Source organism: Amblyomma americanum, chromosome 1 (genome assembly GCF_052857255.1).
Source record: "Amblyomma americanum isolate KBUSLIRL-KWMA chromosome 1, ASM5285725v1, whole genome shotgun sequence".
NCBI classification, from domain to species: domain Eukaryota; kingdom Metazoa; phylum Arthropoda; class Arachnida; order Ixodida; family Ixodidae; genus Amblyomma; species Amblyomma americanum.
The window spans coordinates 226,580,494-226,604,357 of record NC_135497.1 but is presented as its reverse complement, the minus strand read 5'-3'; the positions used below and the strand labels follow the sequence as shown (position 1 = coordinate 226,604,357).

The window sequence follows — 23,864 nt, the reverse complement described above, 5'->3', positions numbered from 1 at the left end:
TAGCCACTACTCGAGTGGAATGTAATCGTCAAGACGGGCTACCCGTACAAGAAAAGACTACGCACTGTTATCGAAGCAAAACGCGAATGTCGCAAAATATGCGCGAAGAAACTAAGGGGTAACCGACGCTTCGTTCGAGCGTATATCGACCAACTATAAACAAACTGACATTCGACAAACAATTCTGCGACACAACAACCATTTTCGGCACATACCGAATTCATTAGCCGGCGTTGGCCAGTTGGCCAGCGACGAGCGGCTCTTTCCGGCCCAGAGGGGGTGCTCCCTCCCGCGAGACAGGGAACGACAGGAGCCGCGAGCGGTGGGGCACCCCGTTATTATCCCGCGGGGAGGCGACGCTATATCTCGATCCGAGAAGCGCTCGCCTCGCGGTATCACCGCCGCGGCCCTGGCCGGACTGCGATTATGCTACACACGATTCGATGAGTGAAGACGGAGGCGTCGTGATCGGCGCTTTTTTTGGGGCCGCGCCACTCTCTCCGCCGCCATCACGCGGCTATCGTTCTAATTCCTCCACTCCCCCTCCTCGTACCGTGAGCGCGCACGGTAGCGGCTCGCCTGCCTGCAGCGTGTAGTGCACGCACAGACACGAACATCAGTCTTCGTCGTGCCATGCCCTGCCCTGCCTGCCAGGCGTGTATACATTCCTCGTCGAAGGAAAACTTCGCCACACAGCGCCGTCCACGCTGCCCGCCGCGTGTGTGTGCGTGCGTGCATACATATGTATACATACAGACGCACTCACGAGACTAACATTGCCTCGTACAGTCGCCAGCGCAAACATGATCGGGCGCGCGCACAGACACGCACGTACGCGCGCCGCCTCTGGTCAAAGTTTTTCGCTCGAGGGGCAAAAACAAATAAAAGAGAGAAATAAACGCGTCCGTGACGAGAGCTGCCGCTCGGTGCGCGGCAGCGCGGTTTATATTTAGGATTGATAGGCCCGTCCAAACGCTTGACTCCGTGGCACGAAACGAGCCGCATTAACCGCGCACCGTCCGCTGTAAGTGCGCGCACTTGCACATTATACCCGACCGCAGGGTGCAAGGCGATATTTGCGCACCCGAGACGACCACCACTGCCGCCGCGAGCGCGGTGGACGACAGACGCCGGCGCGAGCAGAAGCCGCGAGCGCACTCGAGGCTTTGGGGAGACCCGATAAATTGGCGCGGCGTGAGTAAGCGCGCGAGCTCCCTTTCGTGCGCCGCGGGACGAATGCCGGCTGCACCGCCTTCTCTTTCGCAGCACTTGCACGCTCGCTTTCTCGCTCTAAATCTCGTTGCATCGCAGCAATTACGCGCAGTGAGTATATTTCTGTTTACCATTGGCAATAAATGGGGGGGGGGGGGGGGGGGAGGGGGGGAGGAAGATGGGGATCGTTCGCAGCTACAACGGGCGTCACGCGCAACGCGTAGCTGTGGTCGCAAACATTTCGAGCTGCTCGGTAAGTCACGTCCAAATGCTGCGTACTGGAAAGCAAGCCGACAACAAGAAACGCAACAGTGTCTTCGAATGCCAGTGAAGCATGGCTTCGCGCATATATCGTTTTCTTTTTTCTGACCTTTTTTGCCTAACCTACTATGTAACAACTCTGACAGAAGAGAAAACTGCTAAAGTTCTGGCCGGGGCAGTGCGCAGGCGTCTCAGCACGTTACGGAGTCTCAAAAAATCTGCTGCGAATACCAAAGTGCGAACAACAAAGGAATTAACTTCATGATTCTTTGCGAAAGGCATACCCGATACACAGTTTGTAAAGCAAGCGCCCAGTTATGTCTTATGATTTTCTCTAGCTCGCTCTGTGTAGCCACCCCTGCAATGTCTCAAACATGAAACGGCAGTATTTGTAAATTAATAAAGCAGTGAACTGTAGTCTTAAAGCTTAATATGGTGTCCTTATGTTGCATCCTCGGCCGCCGACGTTGGCAACACTTATCAGGAAACCTTCAATCTGACGATCGAGATCGCTTGTGTGCGTGAACACCACACAGACTGGGCCCTCTATGCGTGCCACCGTCCAACGTGCTCAGCGCCATATGCATTGGGAGAGAGACACACTGAAGGGAAGGACGACCGGGTCGGAAGAACTGAGCTTCCTTGGCTACCCCGGGGTGGTGGAAGCGGAACGGCTTTTCTTGCTTTTCTTTGCGGACTCCCTCTCCCGCTTAATGAGTGCTCGAAAGTGGGGGCGAGATACCGCCGCCGCGAGAACGGTATGAAAATGAGACCAGTTTTCTCCGTTCTCCTTCGTTTGGTGAGACAGATAGGGCGCCAGGCGGAAGCCAGGAAAAGATACGAGCTACGCTTCCGCAACTGCCTGATCACGGAAGGACCCGATCCGCCTCCGGGCCTTCCTACACTCAACTGCGGAGGGACATCTCGGGGGCATTTGAAGGCTTCTGGTTTGTCACTGTCGTGTATTTGCTGCTCGACGTGAGGACGTGGGGGGGGGGGGGGGGGGGGGGGGGCTGAAACAAGGTGGAGCGATTGTCGAAAAGGCTATAGAGGCTGGTGTTGAACAGGTGAAGCCATGATGGGAGAGAGCGCCAACACGAATGCTCCTCCAAACAAAAATTGTGGAGGTAATATAGTTTGCAGTAGCAGTACTAACGATGACGGCGATGACTGAGTAGAAGGCGAATCCTTCGATTTATACCGGGTGTCCCAGCTGCAGGAAACCAAAGTTTTACAAAAGACCGAATCTGCTAGCCGAGTGAAACCAACTAAGTGATCTTGAGAGTCACGTCGCTTAGTCTGCGGTATTTAGTTCTCCACGGATAGTTTTCTGCTAAAGACTAATTAGCTAACTTTTGGATTCAGGAATAAAGTGCCAATTCAGAATTCGTGAATCGCTTTGAAAAACAGCTGGATGAAATATTTGCGCCAAGGTATACCTTTTGCGCAGCTTTATATACCGGCTTCAAAAGAAAGCCAGCGAAGTAAAAAAAAAAGCTACCACGTGACAGCTGCTGGCCCATATCTCTAGCCTAGTGCGCACACAAAGCCCCGTTGGGGAAGACGCTCCGCAGAAAAGCGGATTTTGTTCTCTATAAGAGGAGTCTTGAGACAGCGATGAAGTAGCATCGGTCTCACGTGGTAGCTTTTGTATTCCGCAGACCTTAATCTGTTAAAGACGGTAAGAAAAGATGAGTAAATGGTACCATGCATGGTACCATTAGCCAGCTGCTTCTTAAGACGATCTGCAACTTCTACAATAACACTTTATTCCTGGCACCAGTATTTCGAAAGTCAGCTGATTAGTCCGTATATTAATTAATTTAAGTTTCCATGACGAAAAAAAAAAACTGCTGCCTAGGCCATCCGACCCTCAACAACACACAATTGCTTTCACTCGCCTAGAACAGTTTTTAAAATTCTTGGCTTCTCTTAACTGGAACGCTCGGCACATTTCATTGACCATATGACGCGCCTACGATGCGATACAAACACATGGTACTAACGTCACTATTCAAATTGGGATGTTGAAACGTTGCAGAGAGGCCCCGGTAAGCCATGGGTGGTGTATTCCATCTACCAGAGGGCCCACAGCGACTCCTCTGGGGAAGCTTTCCGCCACAGCTTCGTGCATCACGAAAAGCGCGCTGACGCCACGACTGCGGTCGTGCTAAAGCTGCGCTAACTGGTTTAGCGGTATAGCGAAAAGCGCGGCCTCCAGCCACACGCGAGCGGTTGTGCGGTAGTGCAATGAGGCATCGTTACTATCACCATTTACTAAACGCGCCCGTGTGCTGTGCGATGTCAGTGCACGTTAAAGATCCCCAGGTGGTCGAAATTATTCCGGAGCCCTCCACTACGGCACCTCTCTCTTCCTTTTATCTTTCACTCCCTTCCTTATCCCTTCTCTTACGGCGCGGTCCAGGTGTCCAACGATATATGAGACAGATACTGCGCCATTTCCTTTCCCCAAAAACAAATTATTATTATTAACTATCAACGTAAATCGGTCGAAAAGCGAAACTGCTCTGGCGCGCATATAGCTACATCTCTGCGAGGCATGATTTGTACGGAAGACGTATCCCGGAGTCTCAGGGAAACTGGTCATGCGTAACGTATTGTATAGCGGATACCGCGAGGTATTCGTGCACTGCAAAGCGCACTGCGAAGCGCGAAGGTGCGAATCTTGCTATGCGCGGCATGAAATAGCCGTGACTTTATGACATCGTAGTTTGGGCAGCAGAGCGTGCTACACCACGACGCGTTGAAAAGCGAATAACGAAGCGCGTTATTTTCCGGTGCCATCAGTGCAACTTGGAGTTGGAAGAAGAGGACGAGGATTTGTGTGAAAACACAGAGATGCTTAACTATATACCTCAAATGACACGCTGCGTCGGTGGCTGGCCTGCAACTTGAACGGTTAATCTTCGTGGGTCGTGGGTGGTGTTATTATGCGATTGCTTCGTCCATGAGTGGAAAACTACAAAAAAAATTACGGCGCTCAGTCGTTCTCAAACGAATAGCCCCTTCTATTTTACGTTTTCCATTTTACTTGATCATCGGACTGAATTGCGTCATCCTGTTCGCGGAAGCGGGCCTTCGAGCTTGGATTTCGTTCCACCGGTGATGAATTCTCAACCGTAAGTATTAAAGGCGTCATATGAGTCGGACAGGTCATTTTTGTTGAACGGACATGAAAGTACCGACCCGAAATAGAATTTTTATTTCGCGGAAGGTGGTCAGCCATTGCGCTTTTGCTGCCACCGTGTCCACCAGCGTTTTTTGATGGTAAACTTGCATCCGCTTCCTTTTCCATACCACCGCTGCTGCCCAAACCAGCGCAACACTCGGCGAAAAAAAAAAAAAGCTTTTCATATTCACTTTCATTACCCCTCTCCCCTGCCTACTTCTTCCTTTCGACTACACGCAACGAAGGTCGTTATAGTTATGCCGACCACTCGACTTTTTTTTTTTTCTTTTCCGGCGGTCATGTACGAACAGCTGCCTTTCCTTCCTATTATTTTATTCTTTTTTTTTCGCTCTTCACGCTCTCTGTGAAACTGCGGGCTACTTTGGCGGAAGCCACGGAGGCCAGTGACACCGGCGTCCACCGCGAACGACGCGGCCGAGACGAAAGAGGCGCTCCCCTCCCCTCCCGTCGCCGAGCGGCGATTGCACGCGGACCCACGCTCCCCGCGTCCGCGCCATCGCCCGCGTGAGAACGCGGGAAGCGTCCGTCACGTGCGCACGAGCGCGAAACCGTCGAAAAGAGCCCCTGCAGCTCCTCTCTTAGTCGCTTTTTTTTGTTGTTTTTCTGCAACTCGGATTGCGATTTGAGTTTTGTTTTTTGCTTGTTTCCGAGCGCTTTACTTTATACATGTATGTTTGAACCGTCTAGATCGGCGCAGCGTAGCTGATGATGTCAGCAAAACAAGGGAACTACGCGACCGCAAAGCATAGCCGGCATTGCCAGGCCGTCTCGACCACGGCAGAGTCTCCGCACCACAGTTCAGGACCATAACTGCCGGCTAGGCGTACGACACTCGGGGATCGCGATTTCACTTGAATGAGGTTTTTATCCTCACTGGTGCAAGCAGTAGCTCGATGGAACCGCAGAGCGTGGAGTGAGGAACAGCTTCGTTTTTGGGACCTTCGCGATGTGACCAGTGATCATCTGTGAAAAAAAAAGTCATAAAAGAAAAAGGAGGGAGAGGGGGATCTGGCTGATATGTACCGTAAACGCTGTTTAAGGAACAGGGAAGTCCCACGACTATCACAGCCACAGAAATTGCGAAAGAGAAATCTTGTTCCACCTACGCATGAGCCCCCAGTATATCTGTGCCACAGATGGGCCGCGGTTTTATAGATATTTTTAGCTGTGTAGACATAAAAAAAGTAAGAAAATCGCTTATATCCCGTCTCGACAAATGGCAATCTGAGTCACGAGAGACATGCCGGCTTGAGTGATACGTAAGACTGATGGGAACTGCCACACCATAACGCTGAAATGGACTCGGAACGGACAGCTGAAAATGTCGCACCATTTTCGCTGGGCATGTACCGACAGGCGTCAGTACGCGCAAAGAGCAAATGGAGCAGACGACAAAGGTATGCGCTTATATCGGGGAGCACTTTGGCCTATCGGAAATTGCGAGGCAAGTAAGTGCGAGAGAGAAAGCGGACATCGTGGGGAGACAAGCTGCACGGGAAGACGGGAGTGCGAGGAATAAACATGAAACATGGAATGTCGTAAGAGCTACCGGGTAAAGAAGGCAGGCGTGAAGAGGACACAGCTGGAGCCTAGAGGCAAACAAACACTCATGGGCAGCGTGAGGGGGACCTAGCAACAGGGAGGAAAAGTGGAGAACGAAAGAGGAGTAAGCAGACACGTACGATAATAGAAACGGAACAACTGAATAACAACAATAATAATTATTATAAAAACTAAACCGTGCACGCACCCCACCTCATGGGTGGGAGGAGCGCAAAGCTCCCTGCCAGAAAACAATCGATAACAACCAAGATCAGCCAGAAATGTATATAATAACAGGAAGTATCAGTTGGAGAGGAAAGGACGCGTATAGCCGAGGGACAGCGTAAAAAGAGGGCACAAACTCTGCGAAATAAAGAGGCACAGGCGCGGGTCGAGCACCGAAAAGGACGGCACCATGCACTTGGGTCCGGCCGCCGACCAGAGATGAAGTTTGGAGAGGGGATGTCGTGTCCAATGGCGGCGGCTAGAGGCATTCCTGGCCGACCGACCGACCGAAGCTGCTCCTCCCCGAGACCCGCTGACACGCTCACGGCTGCATCATCGGGGCTCTCTCCTCTCATTCCCGGGCCCCTCCGCGAGCACGCGCTTGCGTTATGTGTTTATACTTGGCTCACCGGGATACCTGTACCTTTAGCAGCCCCGCGATGCTCGCATACATCTTCGCGTCGGCGCGCGTTCGTGCGTAGCTTTTTATTATTATTGCTATTGCGAGTTGAGAGTCTTTTGTCTGTTCTAAACCTACGTGCTGTGGGAATGTCCGTACCCCGTAGAGTATCTGTTACGGGTCCAATTGGACTTATTTTTGGAAATGTGGCGGAGAGTTTGAAGGATGCTTCACTCCCGCCACCGGTTGGCCCGGTATTGCTCTGCCTCCGGGATCGGCCTTGTTTTTAGCGCGTCTTTACTATCCTGTCTTTCTATCCCCTCTTTCAACTCTCCTACTATCTGCACGTGGTAGCGATTGTGGCTCGGCTTGAGCCAGTGAGCAGGCCTGTGCACTTTCCTTTCCTTTCTTCCTGGCAACAACAACAACAGTCCTACGTACTGCATATCTGTTTCTTTATTATCATCGTTTTCAGGGCCGCAGTGGTGTGCACGAAACCAAACGTCGCCGCGGCTCCACGGGCACGAACAGCATCGCTCGCCAACCATGCACTTGGCTCGTATCTGCTCGTTTCCTCGTGGAAGGGATGCATCTTTCACGTTCTGCATTTGGACTTTCTCTAAAGCCTGCGCTAACGACAGCAAAATATATGTGCCTTGGTCTTGTGAATACTCAATCGCTAGTAGAGCGTTGTATTTTTTTTCTTAGTTTCCTCTTTCGCCGTTCCTTACGCGCATACATTTACTTTTCTGTGTCCATTTTTTTTCTTTTTGCCGATGAGAGAACAAGGAGGCAGTGTGGAGGCAGCACCTGTCATTTCCTGCTTCCAAATAACGCAGAAGATGCCAGGAAACGCAGTAGCACGTTGCCTCAGCTGCGCTCCTGTTTCCTAAACTACCCTCTGTATTCGAGCCTTTGTGAACGAAAGATTGCAAAATACTTTCCTTTCTTAATTTGTCATACGCGAGCGCACTTGTCTCGTAGACGCAAGTCACAGGATGGCAGCAGCGAGCTCACGCGGGCCTCCCAAAATCACAAGGCGTGGCCCGCTACCTCCGCCCCCCACCTCATCCCTCGCACCCTCGTACGACAGGCGCCTGCTCTGAGAAGAGCTTCTGGTCAGAGGAACAGCGCGCATGACCGCATAGGAGCGCGCATGCAGACGCCACCGGGGGGAGGCCCCCCAAGTGAGCGAATCTTGCAAGACGGCATGCCTGCGTCATAGCGCCTCGTCGCAGTTGTGTGCAGCGCAGCAAGAAGACGCGGAGCAGCCTAGCCAAGTAGCGAAGCGCACGCTCGCGAGCGATGTGCGAAGACGCTGGGGATGGCAGCGCTTCCGGCTGCCCTGTTGTGATCAGGTTTGAAAGAAGAAAAGCTATTACTGGCGTTAAAATGGAACAACGAAACACGCGCTCGACCAAACGGGCCAGGGAGTCGTAGTAGAAGGCGGTGAGTGGATTCCAAACGCATAACGCTGTTCAAAAACGCGTACCTTGCAATTGAAAAAAAAAAAAAAAACGCTTTAAACACTTGTTTCAAGGAGGTTATTCCTATGCCCGCTCGCACGTATCAGAACATCCGTTTCTTGCTTCCTTTGTAGTTTCTTTTTCACTTTTTTTTTGTAATTGGGAAACACAGTGAGTGATGGGAATTGTAAGCAGTTCCTCAAAGTACGCGCGGCGTGTGTTGCAGGGACAAAAAAGAAAACAGCGCCGGTCAAGTGTTTCAGCCCTTTATTGTCATCTGTGCTCGATTTCTCAACAATCATACAAGTTACATCTCCACAAACCAGGAGCATTGCTTTGAATGCACAGTCTTAAGCACGCAAGCCGCACTTTAAAAAGTACCGTCCAAGCACTCTCTTGCTGCTCTCAATATTGCACTTGCAATTAAATCTGCGAAGGAAGTCTATAGATTTTAAGCATATTGGTCTGCCAGGAAGAATAAATGAGCCACGACAGAAGGCACGAACTGATGTTCTTGACTTGAGATTTGAGATTGCTTGTGCGCGCACGAAAAATAGGAGACAAAGAGTACAGTAGCAGGCGACGAAATCGCACATAGTGGCGTTTGCATTGTTGCTGTCCGCGTAAAAAAGACTTCTACAACAATATAAGATGCGATCACCGCAACTCTGCTTTCACATTAGGTAGCTATTTCGAGCAAGCACCCTGCCAAGACTATATGGTACCTATACTGGCAAAAAGCTTGTTGAACAAGAATTGCTCACGCTGCAGAAATACTGTCCCTCGTACAGAGGGCAAAGCGTTTGCCTATAGAACACGTTCTGGGCGGGTTTTGGGCTGAACACGCGATATTTAGCGATAACACTTGGTTTAAAAATGATCTGTAAGCATGTGCAGTTAAACTCATAGGATTTAATCGGCATTTTTTGCCTTTCTGGTCCCTGCGGAAAACACAGTTCGGTCGTTCTAGACAAGTGTTTTGCCCTCTGTACTACCTGAAGCAAGCAACGCCATACCCCCCCCTCCCCCCCTCCCCTGCCTTTATTTTCATTTTCAATACCAAATGGGGCCCGGGCTTACACCTTGCTCTTCGACTTGCTAGGTCAGGACACGTACGTGCATCGTGTGCTCATACCTGCCCGTCCAGCACAAGCTTCTTCTATAGGACAGAAAGAAAAAGGGACCAAAGTTTGCTGCCAAACAGAGTGCACATGCACGATTCGGCGCTGCACGGCGAATCGTGCACAGCCGCTAGGCGGCCCATCACACGAAATGCGACTGTGGTGCACGGAACTCGGCCAGCGCACACTGTAGTAACCGCCGGCGCCACGAACAGGCGAAGCAGACAACGCAAACGGAATTTCCCGCTCGGCGGCGCTCTCTGGACGGTGTCAGTGGTGCCCTTCCTTCGAGGGAGCAGCAAGAAGAGGCAATCTGGACGGCCCGGGTCGAGGACCCGTTGACGGGCCGCGATGACGGCTACGCACGGGTCCACGAGTGCGCCCTCCTCGCCCGCGCAGCGCGAATGAAGAGTGCCTTGTCACTGACGGGCCCCCCTGGAGAGGGCGCCAGAGGACGAACGAGGTATTTTCCGCGGCGCTGCCGGCCGCGCACGAGCAGAGCCACGCATACTGTAAATGCATGCATGGCTCTGCATACGAGAAGGGCCCATCGGTGCTGCTTACCGCATGTAGACGCCGCCTGAGGAAATTCGGAGCTCTGGGCGCTTCGGAACCAAGCGGTTAGGTTCACCACATTGCACGCTTCCGTCGGAGCTTGCTAACATTAAGCGCGCCAGGGAGGTAAAAGCTGGTTCAGGTACAGCGACGCACCAGGTTAACATGCACAAGTGTGCTAGTGTTTTTCACGCACCGTCTGAGCCCGAGCTCAGGTGGTGTGTACAAAATAATGGACATCACTGCCTAGCTTCCGTAGTCCAAGGGCTGACCGAGTGTGCCGAATGGAGTGTAAACACAAACGCGACTACCGTCCCTTCGTTCAAGCGAAGTGCTCTAGTGAATCGGTCGCAGGTGCGCTGGTATGGCTTACCAATGTGCAAGAGCAACACAAGGTTTCATTAAAACTCCATGGGTATACGATTACAAACCCCCGGAGGCGTTATATCCAAGTGCTTTCCTAGGACATGGCCAACTGGCATCTACGTTAAGGTATCTCAACCCCCTTACTGTCTTCTTTCTTCTGGGCAAAGAGGGTTTGCTAATCAGGCCCTTAGGCGCGATAAGTCCTAAATAGTCTATTATTTGGGACAATGTGGCAATTTGACACGTGCGTAACCGTCCTTCATAAAAGGAAAGGGTCGTTTGATCTTTAAACTTGGAAACATTTCGTCAAGCGCTATTTTACGCTCTGAAAAGCGAGTCCCGTCGGCGCAGCCCTCGTCCAGCATTCCGCAGACCCCGTTGAGAAGGCACGATGGACAGTGAATAACTTGAGGGACCAGCGTAAGCTGGCCAGCTACATTGTCCATACACGTAGGCTCAGCGCATCAACGTGGATTACCAACGGGGAAGACCAGATTATATTTCGAAACAAAGCGTACCGCGTGCGGCCGTTGCATGATCCCCAGTTCGACTACAGATCGATCTGCTGACGTCGTGCTTACTGGTTACGTGTGCGTCGCGACCTACAAGCGGGTCGGCGAGGTGCACGCGAGGGTGTGCGGATGAGGCGGCTCTCGTGACGCCGTAGCCCACACAATGCGCCTTGGCAGACACGAGACGGATGTCCCGGATACGCGGATGCTGCCTCTTCTGCCTACTGCTCTCGCGATTACCGTGTTAGCTCGACTATAAGGCTCCCAAGGCGAGGGCTACGCTCTCGGCTACCTGAGAAAAAGGGGTCGTAGTGTGGGGCTCAAACGCTTTCTTGCCTGGACGCCCACTATATACGTTTTGCTGATTTATTTATAAGCAGAATGCGGCTCTCCGGTGCAAAACTTTAAAGTACCACAGATTCCTATGCCTTGCAAATGTAATGAACATTCGAGTAATCTATATAGCAAGACAAGGTTTCATTCTAACTGATGCAGGACCAGGGCACCATTCTGAGATGCTTGCTGCAACAAGAAAAAAAAAATAAGTGCATACATATACCTGAAGGGGGCTAAGTCGAGGCAGTCGAGACACGATAATGTTTTTGTCGCTTCCTTGGGACGAAGGCACGGTTTACAGCGAGAAACACGCTCGTCGGTGCTATGACGCAAAATGCATGCTGTGTACATCGGACAAGGTCAGCGTATGCCCTCTGTGCTTGTTCCACACAGAGGTAACCTCCTCTGCCTCGACGACCACCTTGCACATGCCACTGGTACCGCGATGCCGAAATTCGCCTGATTAACCCACATCTGTAGACAGCGCAGACGGACGGCGAAGTACCGTGCAATCAACAGAGGACATCTCGAATCTGAGCTACTTTCAAATGGCTGGGTTGGAAGCCGGAACATTACGAATAACGCGGTGGCAGCAGGTCGCATCGATGACGAAGAAGCCTCTGCGCGCTTCGACCACGAGCACTTGGCCCTGCAGTCGAGAAAACTCGGCAACCCGGGCCAGCGGCTTCTCTTCCTGTTGCGCCCGCACGCGTGCTGCCGCTCTTGTACAGGGCGACGAGTACGTGCGCCGCTGGGACACGTTCGTGACGCCGCGCGCGTCTCCGTACGAGCACGTACGGAACGATTCCTCGTTCGTGGCCGTCTGTCGCGGCTGGTTTGCGTCGTGGCGCGGTGAGGCTGCCTGCCTCCGCAGGGTACCGGCTGCGCACTGGGCGCGCGGTTATAAGCGATTACCACGGAAGGAGCTTGTCGCTGTCTGCGTTGGCTTCTCGCTCGATGAGGGAGCGGGGCCTGCCTTCAGCTGCTGCTGCTGCTAAGTCGGCCGACGCTCTCGGCAGGCACGCTCTGGACGGAGCGTGCTTCCTCTGCAGCGCACTAAACTCTGCAGGAGCGAGGCCGTCTTCCACGTGGAACTGCGCAGAAGAGCCGCACTCCTTTTTAATGTTCATTCTTCCTCGGCTCGTTTGTTTTCCATTCCTGGGATCACTAGATACGCTGCCCGCTGACCCTCGCTGGAAGGCCGGACGGACAGTGATCGACAGGCGTCTATAGGAGCAACCGGAGGCTACGCGCGCGCCACGTCATGAGCTCATTATCTCTCGTTGTCTGGCGAAGGCCCGCGAAAGGGCAAGCTTTCGCGTTAATACGCGTCGCCGGTGCAAATGCGCGCATTACCCGCCAGAAACGCCGGCCGCCGCAGTGGAATCAACGCGCTGTCACGTAGGCCCCGCGAGCTATCCGCAGCGCGGCCCTCGTGCGACACGCGGCCGAGACTCCGCGCGTTCCACATGCGCGCCGCGTCGACGGCGCCGCCGGCGATGTGCCCTTGTACTTGGCCCGCGAAGGTCGGCTCCTCCTGACGGCAGCCCGCCGTGCCCCAGCGCAGCAGCCGGCCGGCCGCTCTTTCTTGGCCGCAGCCGAGATTGCTTTTATTTTGCAGCGCCCCGCGGGCGTCCGTCCTGCGGCGGCGTTGTTCGCGTTGCGCTTTTCTTTGTGCGCGCGGGTCCGTTTGGAAGCGGCGGCAGAACTGGTTGCCGCGTGCTGAAACTTGTCGTATGCCGGCCGCCCGCCGCAGCCGGTGAGCCCATTTATTACTGGCGAGCCATTTCTAGGCACCGACGCGGACTGACCGACGACACGTAAGTACAGTTTGGGACGAGCGGGCCACGGGGGCTGAACGGTGCGGCCCGGAAGCTCGGGCGTTCTATGAGAGCCCGAACACAAGTGCGCAACCGAGAGTCGGCATTAGTAGCAGTAGCTTGCAAAATGTGCGTGCAACCGGAGTCCCAACGAGGACACGCGTTTAGACACTGCCAGGTGCGTCTGTTACACTGACGCACTTTATGCTACGCACATATATTTGCTTCAGTGCACTTGGCACAAGTATCGAAGTATTTTGCCACATGAGGAGTATTACGTCTTGAACTTGACCACCAATAGAGACGACACAAAGAAAAGATCCCAAGTATGGTCCTCGATATAAAACACAGTTTCTGCCCTCATAGAAGCGAGGACACTTTAGTGAATAAAAAATGTGTTTGAGAACTTCGGAGTACATATTATCAACATGGGAAAGCCGCTATACTGTCACGCTGTGCACGTCATAAACGGTTTATTCCTGATGAGATTAAAAAAAAGGTATCCGGAAACCAGTAGTTAATATGAAGCGAATCTAAAGTAGTCATTGTGGCTAGCGGACAACGCTAAGAGCTGGAGCCTGCAAAGGTTTCTTCAAGAGAATAGGCTCCACGACCTACTCTAGCTTTTCGACAGCCTTTTCTTATGCCACATGGCAAGTCTTCGAATTAAAAAAAAAAACAGAACAATTTTACCAATAACTGTTTGAAACAAGGGGCTTCAAACCTCTTGTTCAAATCTGCATGTGCTCGTTGTACATGCAGATTAGCCCAACCCTGTCTTCAACAGAAGAGGAAGAGAAAAAAAAAAACTTTGCACTATATACATTTCGATTTTAGTCTCGTAGCCCCGAAAATGCGTGTGTGCAATTGTGTCGGTGACACAATTTAATTTACCGAATTTAATTTACCGGTTTGACGTAGAAAAGACAGACGCAGAGAAAAAAGCAAAAACTATATACTGCTAGATTCAAACCCGAGTCATGGAATTCAGGTGACGCAGTGTCGGTAATACAGCCACGCGCATTTTTTTTTTCTTCCTCAATTAAGATACGCCCAAGTGGCTTCCCTTCTGTGCCATGCTATACGAGACTGGTTAAGCATCACTGGCGTTCCAAACCTCTTGAAGGGACGAGGAAAACTCCTCCGGCCCCACCCCTCCGAAACCTTGGACTTAATTCCATGGATGCTATCAAGAGCCCCTCTACATGACCTCAGTACTTTCGACAAAGGCTGTGCCTGTGCAGCAGCTGCACCTGCACCTCTACAGCGCACATCGACATGTCGCATCCCCGGTCGCTGCTTTTTTTTTTTCAACTTAAGATGTTTATACTGGCCCTGTGGCCACTAAAACAAAGTGGCCGCGTATGCGCGTCGGCGACTGCGACAATGGCATGACCAGTTGAACGCCTGCCATATCATGCGCGGTTGGCACGGTACATTCTGATGCACAGAGCAGACAAAAACAAAAAAAGAAATAAGGCTGGCATTCTGTCAGGTAGGGAGGAGACTGCGGTGACATTTTGGCTCGGGTCTGTGGGCCACTATGCGAGGGGCCGGCAGCAGAGGGAAGTGGGGGCGTGAAAACCAATACGGTGAACGGAAAACGCAACAGTCTCGGCAGTGTAAACTAAATGAACATTAGCTGTATTCTACGTGGACAAGAACGAAGTTACGATGGAGCACTATAGCGTAGACGCACAGCATTGTGACAAGTTCCGCGGCCACTTCTGGATCGATGGTGATTGTCCTAATCTCCTATGCCTTTCATGCTGATTGCTTTGCCTGCCCTTTCCTGCTGAAGGTTCAAATGTGTATAAATGCGTGGCCTATCAGGAAAATAAATAGTTGGAAGTCAGCGCTCTTTTCACTCTGTCTGTCGTCGTCCCTTCTTGTGGTTCGCGCTGCAACACATGTTAGATATGAACCAACTAGCCTGCCAAGCAACCATTCTCACAAGGCTGCAACAGTCGCCGGGCAGCGAAACTTCAGTGGATACCATTTGCGCCCTATAGGGCACCCCTTTGGCGAGAACAGCCAGGTGTGAAAAAGAAAAAAGGAAGTGTTTACTGAGTGCTGTTACTGTGCTGAACGAAGCTTCGTCCTCGTCGCACAAGTGCTGGTAAATCCGTGCAGTCAGAGCGTGCGTGCCAACAGAATATTTGCGAAGCTTCCTTGAGCGACGCTAAGGTCTAAAATTTTAGCGCCACAACGAGGCGTTCTGCAATGGCTTCACGGAGCAAACTGTGGGTGTAAACAGCGTACAAAAGCTCTTCGAGTTAAGAAGACTCGTTGAAGGTACGGTGAGGCAAAGCAGGTAGAGTAAGTGGTGCCTGCTTTAGCAACGGTTGGTTTTTATTTACTCAGAGTGACAGTAAGTGTCACCGCGCGCCTCGAAATATACTTCGCGTCTTTCCAGTCGGACCTAGAACGGCACGGTCAAACAATGACCCTGCATTGACCGAGCGCCTTCAAGGTTATAGCCTGAAGAGTGCGTGCGCCCATGCGGTAAGTATACACACTCTTGCAGCGAAAATTGCTCCGCCACTGAAATGCGAGCAAAGATAAAGTGGCCATCCAGTGGAAAATAGTACAATTAAACGAATTAACCGCTCATTACAGCCATTACACAGAACCTCTAGAACAAGGCACATAAGGTTAAGTGGTTCTATAAGTCTAAGGGGCGCCAAACCTGCATAGTGGGAGACGTGCGTTGTCCTGTAGCCGAGGGTGGCTTATGAACTTTCACACGTGCTTCATTCTCACTGTAGGTGCGGTGCGTTCACGCCATAAATACTAAAAACTGGACGCGTTGTGGACTTGGGTCGCTTTTGGAACCGCGGCGCCTTAATTGACCGCACAGACCTTGCCATGATCCCATCTCCTTCTTTAGCCGCGTAGGAGTGACCTGGTATCCTCAAAGGCCACCTGCAATTAACCTTCCCACTATTTATAACGGGAAGGCGCCTACCGAGTGCAGAGGGTCAACAAGCTCCGAAAGCTGTGGGTAAACGTAGGCGGAGCAGGAGACTTTGTAGAATGCGCCCACAGCTGCCAGGACGATGAACTGTAGTTTCGTGTCTCCGTGCAGAACAATACGTCCATGCGGCATTGGGGCAATTACTGAAGCGCCTGACCTCACTGAACAGATCTGCGAATTCGGAAGCTGGCTCGCCACGTTGTCTACCAAATTTCGGATAACTCGCCGTACAATTCTCAACGAAAAGGGAAAATTGCGTGAATCTTTTAGCATAAGCGAACGCCATAGGCGCATAAGTTTTCATCTTTTTTTACTCTAATGTTTAAAAAAAAAGCAAATGCCGCGTTCCCCACAAGCCGGCATTCCGATAAAGCTCGTGCCCCCACGAGGTTTAACAGTGCAATGTTCTGAGATGTTGCTGGTACTGTTCTGATCTGACGGCCCAGTTGTGCGCGTTTCAGCAACACCTGCTGCACCACTGCAACGCCATCAACCTCGGGGTAGGCTATTGTCAGACCGCCTGAAGATCACCTCCTGAAACACCATCGTGAGGCTCTGGTGTTCTTACAGGCGTTGTGGGAGCTTTTGCTGTTTGTGCTTTTACGGCTGCGGAGCAGTTGCCTCCAGGTACCAGTTGCGCGGGGCAGATGACCAGTTGGAATGCACGGGCGAATAATCGCTCGTCGGAGCAGGTGAACGGTAGTGCATTTAACTGCACTATTCTTCCCACCGGGCCCGGGCAGCGATATCGCGCCGACAACAAGAGCCTCTGGACCACGCCTCGCTCGCTCTCGAGTGCATCGTTCGCACGGCACCGTCTCATACTCGCGTGGACAACCGCCACCGCTGCGTTTATAACTGCGTGACCGCGTCCCCGTTACCAAGTTTCCGCGCGGTGCTGTGTCCAGCGCAGCGCCACTCATTACGTGTACACCAGGTGCTATTAATTGCTGGCGAAGCCAGGCTGCGAGCTTGACTGGAGCGCGTCCGCGCTTACTTGGAAAACAAGGGAAGATTGGACCTCTCCTTTGAACATAGAAAGAAGAGGCTTCGCCCTCCGCATAGCCTCTCCCGCTGCCAGCCTGCTTTGTTTCGCGTCGAAGGGGTATTGTTATCGGCACCGAGTACCGCGAGCCTGCAGAGGTGGCGACGAATTTGGAAAGTCTTCTTCGCCAGCTTTCTGCGCAGGCACCGTTGCTACTGAGCTGCGCCTCCCCCCGCCGCTTTCATTCATGGCGCGCACGCCGACGCGGACTCGGCTGGGAACTCTCACCGCGAACAGGGTTGGACATACCCCGCACGGGCGCGCGGTTCGCGTTCAACGAACCGTGCCCAGTCATCGCCGCGCGTCCTTCCAGCGGAGCGCGGACCATAAGTACCCCGCAAGTGCGGCCCCTCTTTCCGCCAGCGAGGGTTTTCTATTGCCGCACTCGCCGGGACAATCTGGAAGCCTTGCACTTCTACATTGTGCGCTTGTTGCCCGCGTCTATGGTTTGCAGGCTGTGCGCTATGGAGCCGAGGAGACAAGCAGCGCGCGTGTACAGCTTCGGAGTCTGAACCCGCACAGCGGCCGAGAGATGAATGAACCTTTGAAGAAGCTTGGCTGTTTACAGGTGCCTTTCTTGTACGCGGCAGAAAAGCGCGACGTGTGTCTGGGATCAACCGCATTCACAGAAGACCCTGAGTGCCTTCGAAAACGGCTGTGCACAGGAGCGGACAGGAGGTCAAACGGAGCACGCTTCGCTGTTCTAACTGCATTCACGTCCATTCTGGCGGGAACCGGGACTCGGATATATCCGTGCGCGGCAGTATCAGCGGTGTCGCGCATCGCGCATGCGCAGACCATACTTTTTAAACTCCAGGTTAGGCAGCACGCCAGTAGAGTTAGAACGCCAACGGCGCGCTCGGTTTACTCTCTGTTCTCGCGAGTGCAAAACAGGGGCAAAGATGAGGTAGAGGGGAACCGTGAGGGTCCCACGTTCAAAACAATTTTCAGGCTCGTCCCAGTTTTTCGTCCATTTTCTCATCTCCAGACGCTCATTTAACGAATTCACAGTCACGTGAGCCAGCTGCAAAACAGCCGAGAAGAGCCTTAAACATTGTCTTGAAGATGAGAGGGCCACGGAGTCTGGCCTGCGGGAGATTCGACGGCCATCACCACGGTTTCTGAAACGCGATGTCACGCCATCGCCCTGTGGACGAGGCAATGTGTGGGGTCTCACCGTCACGGTGATTGCTTGGACGGCATGTCTTGACTCGCTCAATGGGTGTCGGTTACGCGAGCAAGAGAATTAATGATCAAGAGAGTTAAATAGAATAAGGACAGAGCACAATTTTAGCAACTCACGGATTCGTATGCAGTAACTTTACAAAGGCAGTCAGTGCTCCGTTAACCAACGCGTGCGTCGCTTCGAATGTCAACAATGACGAACATCACGCCATCGAATACGCGTGTGTCATGTTATTTCTTACTTTTGCCTTCAGACACGGCGAAAGACGCTTTGCAACGAAAAAAAAAAAGTTCTTTTTTCTTTGTAAACCATGCTCTCGATAATCAAAAAGTACGTGCGAGGACAAATGAAGTAGAAGGGTGTGCTCTTTTACCGATGTTCAGCCCTCCATGCTGAAGTATTGAAAGCACTGGCATTTTACTAACAGTACATATATAGTCACAGATGGCGCATAGTCCCATATGACAAGCTTATATTTGGCCTGCAGCCACCACTGTAGCCACCACTGAGAACTTGTTCGCGACTTACTTCGGCTGAATGTCGTCAAAGCAGCACAATTCGACTAACGTCGACATTGCTGCAGCGACTGTGGCGTTCTATTCCTGAGCTTGAGGCCTCAGTTTCGAGCCCAGTCGCAGCGATAATATTTTGATAGAGGCGAAAAGCAAAAACTTTCGTACACTGATACATCACAACACGCCGAGAACCCCAGTTCGTCGCAATTAACCCAGAGCCCTCCACTACGGCGTGCCGATCTCCCAATTTTGGCATGTAAAATCCATTAATCATAACAAAAGTGAGCTTCTATGGACAGGTGAAAGCATCTGTCTTGTGCGTGGGCGCAGCTTAATGCAGACGTTCGGATTTCACCGCCAGGAAGCAGGTTCGTTGCCAGCACGGCCGCGACGACAGTTCCGACGCCTCACATCGCGCCTGAACCCGATCTGCCGCATAGTAGGCGCGGATAAAAGCCAGTTTCCCGAGTATAAGTGCGCTCCTGCACCCGTCCCGTTCGCGCCGCGGGCTGGGGCAAGGAATCAAACCGGTACTCGCGATGCGCTGTACCTTTAGGTTGAGCTGACGAGAGACTGCTACATGAGCGCTAGCCTGCTCTTCTGTCGCAGTCGCGTGTCCCTGTTCTGTGGTGTGGAGGCTCTAGCCGGTAACAACAGCACGTCCCCCGCCTTCTACTATTCTTCTCTTGTTTTTCTTCTTTCTTTCTTTTTTTTGCCGAACCCTACTTCGATATTACGAGTGCACGACACGACTATCATTTGTTCGTAAGTCCACAGGTGAAACGCCTTCGTAAAATAAAAAAAAATAGACATACATAAGGAAGCCTTTTGTGCGCAAGAATCCTCGAAAGCAAAAATAAGTACGACGCTGGGGATCATGCATGTAGTGGTAGAGAAAAGCTCGCCCTGGTAGCGGGAAATTTCATCATCTTAGGCACTATGAGAAATTCGCCGTTACCGGCGTATCGCCTTTAGGCCAACAATAAAGACACCACCTCATGTACCAACATGGCCCTCATAAATACTTATACGCCAGAGGTATTTTAGCGACGCTGGAAGAAGCGGCCTTTATGCAAGCACAGCTTGAGCTTCCCTCACGAAAAGGAACTATCAGTTCTCTCAAGAGAGAGAAAAAGGCAGCGATACGCGCTTTTGTAAAAATACTTTCTTAAGAGGAGCAGGTGAAAGGGAGTGCAGCTCGTATTTCCTGATCGAGCACTAGACCGGCTCAGTGCGGCCGCACTCAGCTCCTGGCGCTCCAATGCAAATGACTATATTGAGGAAATGGTTGGCGCGAATTCTGTCTGGGCGCGACAGGCCTCCGTGTGACTTACTGGGATAAATTTTTAGTGATGCCACCTTTTCAGTAGAGCGCCACTCCTTGTTGTATATTATCCGGCATGATTAAGAAATAATAGACAACAGTGCAAATCTACAGAAATTTCACTGGAGCCAGGTGGAGTTAACGTCGGTTTTCGACAAGGAGAGCAGACGAACGTCAGCCAAGGACGCCATTCAAGTTCGTGCCGCCGGGGAGCACTGTGAGACAATAACCCGGACGGAGCATGGCATACGATATGCATTATACACATCACTCTAGCGGGACATACTCGGCTGCATTTTCCAAAGAGCGTCACACAATTAAATCGCTGGACCACACTTGGATGGCCTGTGCATCCAGCACAACTAGGCCCGAAAATAAAGTGATATGGAAGTTAGCGGGATCTCCCTACCGGCAGAAAATGAAAAGTAAAAATAGAAACGGCAAATGAGACAAAAACACCCGGACAAGAAATGTGTACTTCGGTCATCCCGAAATTGACTGGCCTGCAACCCGCGACCACTGCAGGCAGGCAGGCAGGCCGGTGCGCTTTACCATGCCTACCCTTGTATCAAGCGGCCAAGACACTTTCGTACACAAGAAGGCTTTGTGATCCACGCATGGAAATTTAAAACAAGACTCTCATCACTCCGTCTTTGCGTCTCGGAGGAAAACTGAACCAACGCGCAAAAAATGCCTCGCGGGGCTACACAGGGGGCACAAAGCAGAGAGCTTCGATCGCCGTTGGGGCCACAGGTTTCAACGGCGGTCGAGACTCTCGCGTAGAGCACTGAGGTTCGGAAGGCGCGATGCTGCAGCGCAGAGGAAGACAGAAGGGAGCGGCGACCCCGTGGGCGACTCACCGAGTTTCTGGATCTCGTATCCGACCGGCGGGCGCAGCACCCGGCGGGACCAGGCGGAGCGCACCACTTCGAGCGTGTACTCGTTGCCGGAGACGAAGATGGTCGATGGGATCAGGTAGCCGCGGTATTCCAGGCAGGCGACGCTTTGCACCAGGCACTGGTTCCAGAAGCATTGCGCGTTTTCGTGCACGAAGCCGCGAAACAGCGACCAGCCGGGCGGGCCCGCCCTGTCCTGGGTCGCGTCATCCTGGTCGTCGTCGCTGCCCACCCGGCGACACACCACCACCAGGCAGTTGCCCAGCAGCAGGCAGCGGCGCCTGTCCTCCGGTCGCGGTGCCATCGCAGCACCGATCACATGGCACGTCAACGCACCAACGAGCACCGTCGCCGCTGCGTCTGCTGGCTGCCGCGCGCGCACCGCCGCCCAACAATATCCTCACGCACGCTCGCTGGATGCTCCCGCCGCAACCACACGCCGACCGGCCCAACGCGCTTCTGCTGCCGCCTCCTGCCCTGCACTCCGCTGAGGACAGGTTGCTCCTCGCTCGCCCAGAGGGAAGGGCGCGCGGACGAGGGGCGCGAGGAGGACGCCGCGGGCCTGCTTCCCTTGGCGCCGCACGAGGCAGCTGGCGACGCGCAGCGGCCGAGGGGCACAACGGGCAGGTCTTCTACGAGCGCCCAGGTGCGAGAGCGCTGGCCGCCGGGCAGGTACCGCCCGTCTGCTCCTCACGCCGGCAAAACGGACGTGTCCCCAACAGGTGACCCAGTGACGACCACAAGACCAGTGCATTACCAGTGCACTATCTTTACTAGCACAGAGGACGCACTGATTGTACGCGCGCTAGCAAGCCGCCTGAAGGGGTACCGATAAAGCCACCACAGCTTACCTTGTTCCACCGCTCACACAAGCAACCTGATGCATATGGCGGGTCCATTGTTTTCTGTTGGGAGTCGGGGAGGCTATAGTTGCGCAAGAAAGTGAGCGGGGTCCAGCTGTTATTGTTCCCTGTCAATCACCTAAATAGTCTTCCTCCCTAATTCCCAAGGGCCCAACTTGCTTTAGCATTTAATTAATAGCAGATTGTTTAGTGAGTTGGTGCATGATGCAAGAGAACGGCGGCGCAGTTACGACAGCACAACAACGGGAACGACACATACGATCACTACCAACATGCAAGCCTTTGTACCTGCACATGTCAACACTAGGTGGTGGACGTTCACATCAGCGGCCAGCGTTGAACACTTTGCGCATGTGCTGGATCCTGCGTCGTCTGGGAAGCCTCATCGACACGTGGCCGACGAGGTAAGGGCAGTCCGGCCTCAATGTTTCTGAGGGACAGGTCCTCAAACTTCGTTAAGTAACGACGGAGGGGGAAAGAGCACGGGCAATCAGGGTAAATGTGTGTCTCCTTAATGATGATGCTAGGATGCGAAGGGTGGAGCAGGCATCAAAGGGCAGGCTGATGGAGGTTACGTTAGAGCTTGGCGCCTGGTATGGTGAGGCGTCTACTTTTCTGTCTTCTGCGTTTTGAGCATCTTGTTTGCAATGTATCTGCATCTGTTTTGTCAGTCTAAAACAGTGTGCGTATCTCCTGATAGTGCCGTATATTGCCTCTCTTTTGAGTTGTTTGATAGCACACTGCTTTAAGCATGCAGTCTATAAATGCCTACTTCTGTTATGGGCCCTGGCTTTTCACAGCCTCCACAGCATCGCGGATAGTGAGGAGCTGCATGACAGGTGCGTCCGTGTGGTCCGTTATGCATTCATTTTACGCATTACTTTGTTCTCCGTCGGGCTAGAAGTAGCTGTATCACCGCCCTTTTCGACCGACGCACCCGTATATGCTATGCACGTTCCTGGACATATCTTTAACTATTTTTACGTATGTATTTATAACAATAACCACATCTCCAACATGGCATTACAGTGTGGCGAGGTTGGGGGGAGGGAGACATTAAAAACAAAATTCCCGGTGGAATTTGACATGTGCATACAGTAACTCTCAAAGCAAGCGCTGGTTCACTTTTATCTGTGGAAACACTCAACAACGAATCTGAAAAAAGAAATACTAAGAAAAACTTTTAGATGATCATCGGTGGATCGTTTGAATGCGTTGGCATTTCTGTTGCTTTCTGATTGTGTTGCAGTTCCGCCTTAAGAGTATGACGCCATAGGGTTCATAGGTTAGTGCGTATATGTGCTGAATTCGTCATTCTCTACTTTAGATTCATAGATTGCTGGGAGTACTCATATCACTGCTGGCTCAGTGGTGCAGCGGTTAAAGTGACTATGCAATAAATTAATTGATATTACGTAAAACAGACGAGAGATAGGCATTTCATCGCTCGTCATGCGTCACGGCTTGAATGAGGCCAAAGAAATGAAATACGCGCGTTTATGAAAGTTTCATCTCTTATGCTCTTCGTAAAATACTACCTTCCGTTTCAATAATAATATGATCGTTTCACATGGCAACGCCATCACAGTGACCAGGCCCTTGGAACGTCATGGGCGACTTTAACGCTCACCATATCATGTGGGGAGGCGTTAGAATGAATATTTGGGGACGAAAGCTTGTGTCCTTCGCCTCTGACCATGACCTTCAGTGTCTATATGATGGCTCCCCAACCTATATTCGAGGGACAACTTACAGCAGCTGCATCGACTAATAATAATTGGTTTTGGGGGAAAGGAAATGGCGCAGTATCTGTCTCATATATCGTTGGACACCTGAACCGCGCCGTAAGGGAAAGGAGAAAGGAGGGAGTGAAAGAAGAAAGGAAGAAAGAGGTGCCGTAGTGGAGGGCTCCGGAATAATTTCGACCACCTGGGGATCTTTAATGTGCACTGACATCACACAGCACACGGGCGCATTAGCGTTTTTCCTCCATAAAAACGCAGCCGCCGCGGTCGGGTTCTAACCCGGGAA

The 23,864-nt window shown here is 52.2% G+C and overlaps 1 protein-coding gene across 1 annotated transcript in view; it reads right to left on the bottom strand.

Moving 5' to 3' along the window:
• The window catches only part of ko (Stork-head domain-containing protein knockout), a 366,522-nt gene extending 345,037 nt beyond the window's left edge, over window positions 1–21,485 (bottom strand). Inside the window, exon 1 of the mRNA XM_077648592.1 lies at window positions 20,935–21,485. Within this exon, the coding sequence (XP_077504718.1) occupies window positions 20,935–21,274 (340 nt within the window). The 5' untranslated portion in view covers window positions 21,275–21,485. The remainder of the gene's footprint in view (window positions 1–20,934) is intronic.
• Between the last annotated feature and the right edge of the window lie 2,379 nt (window positions 21,486–23,864).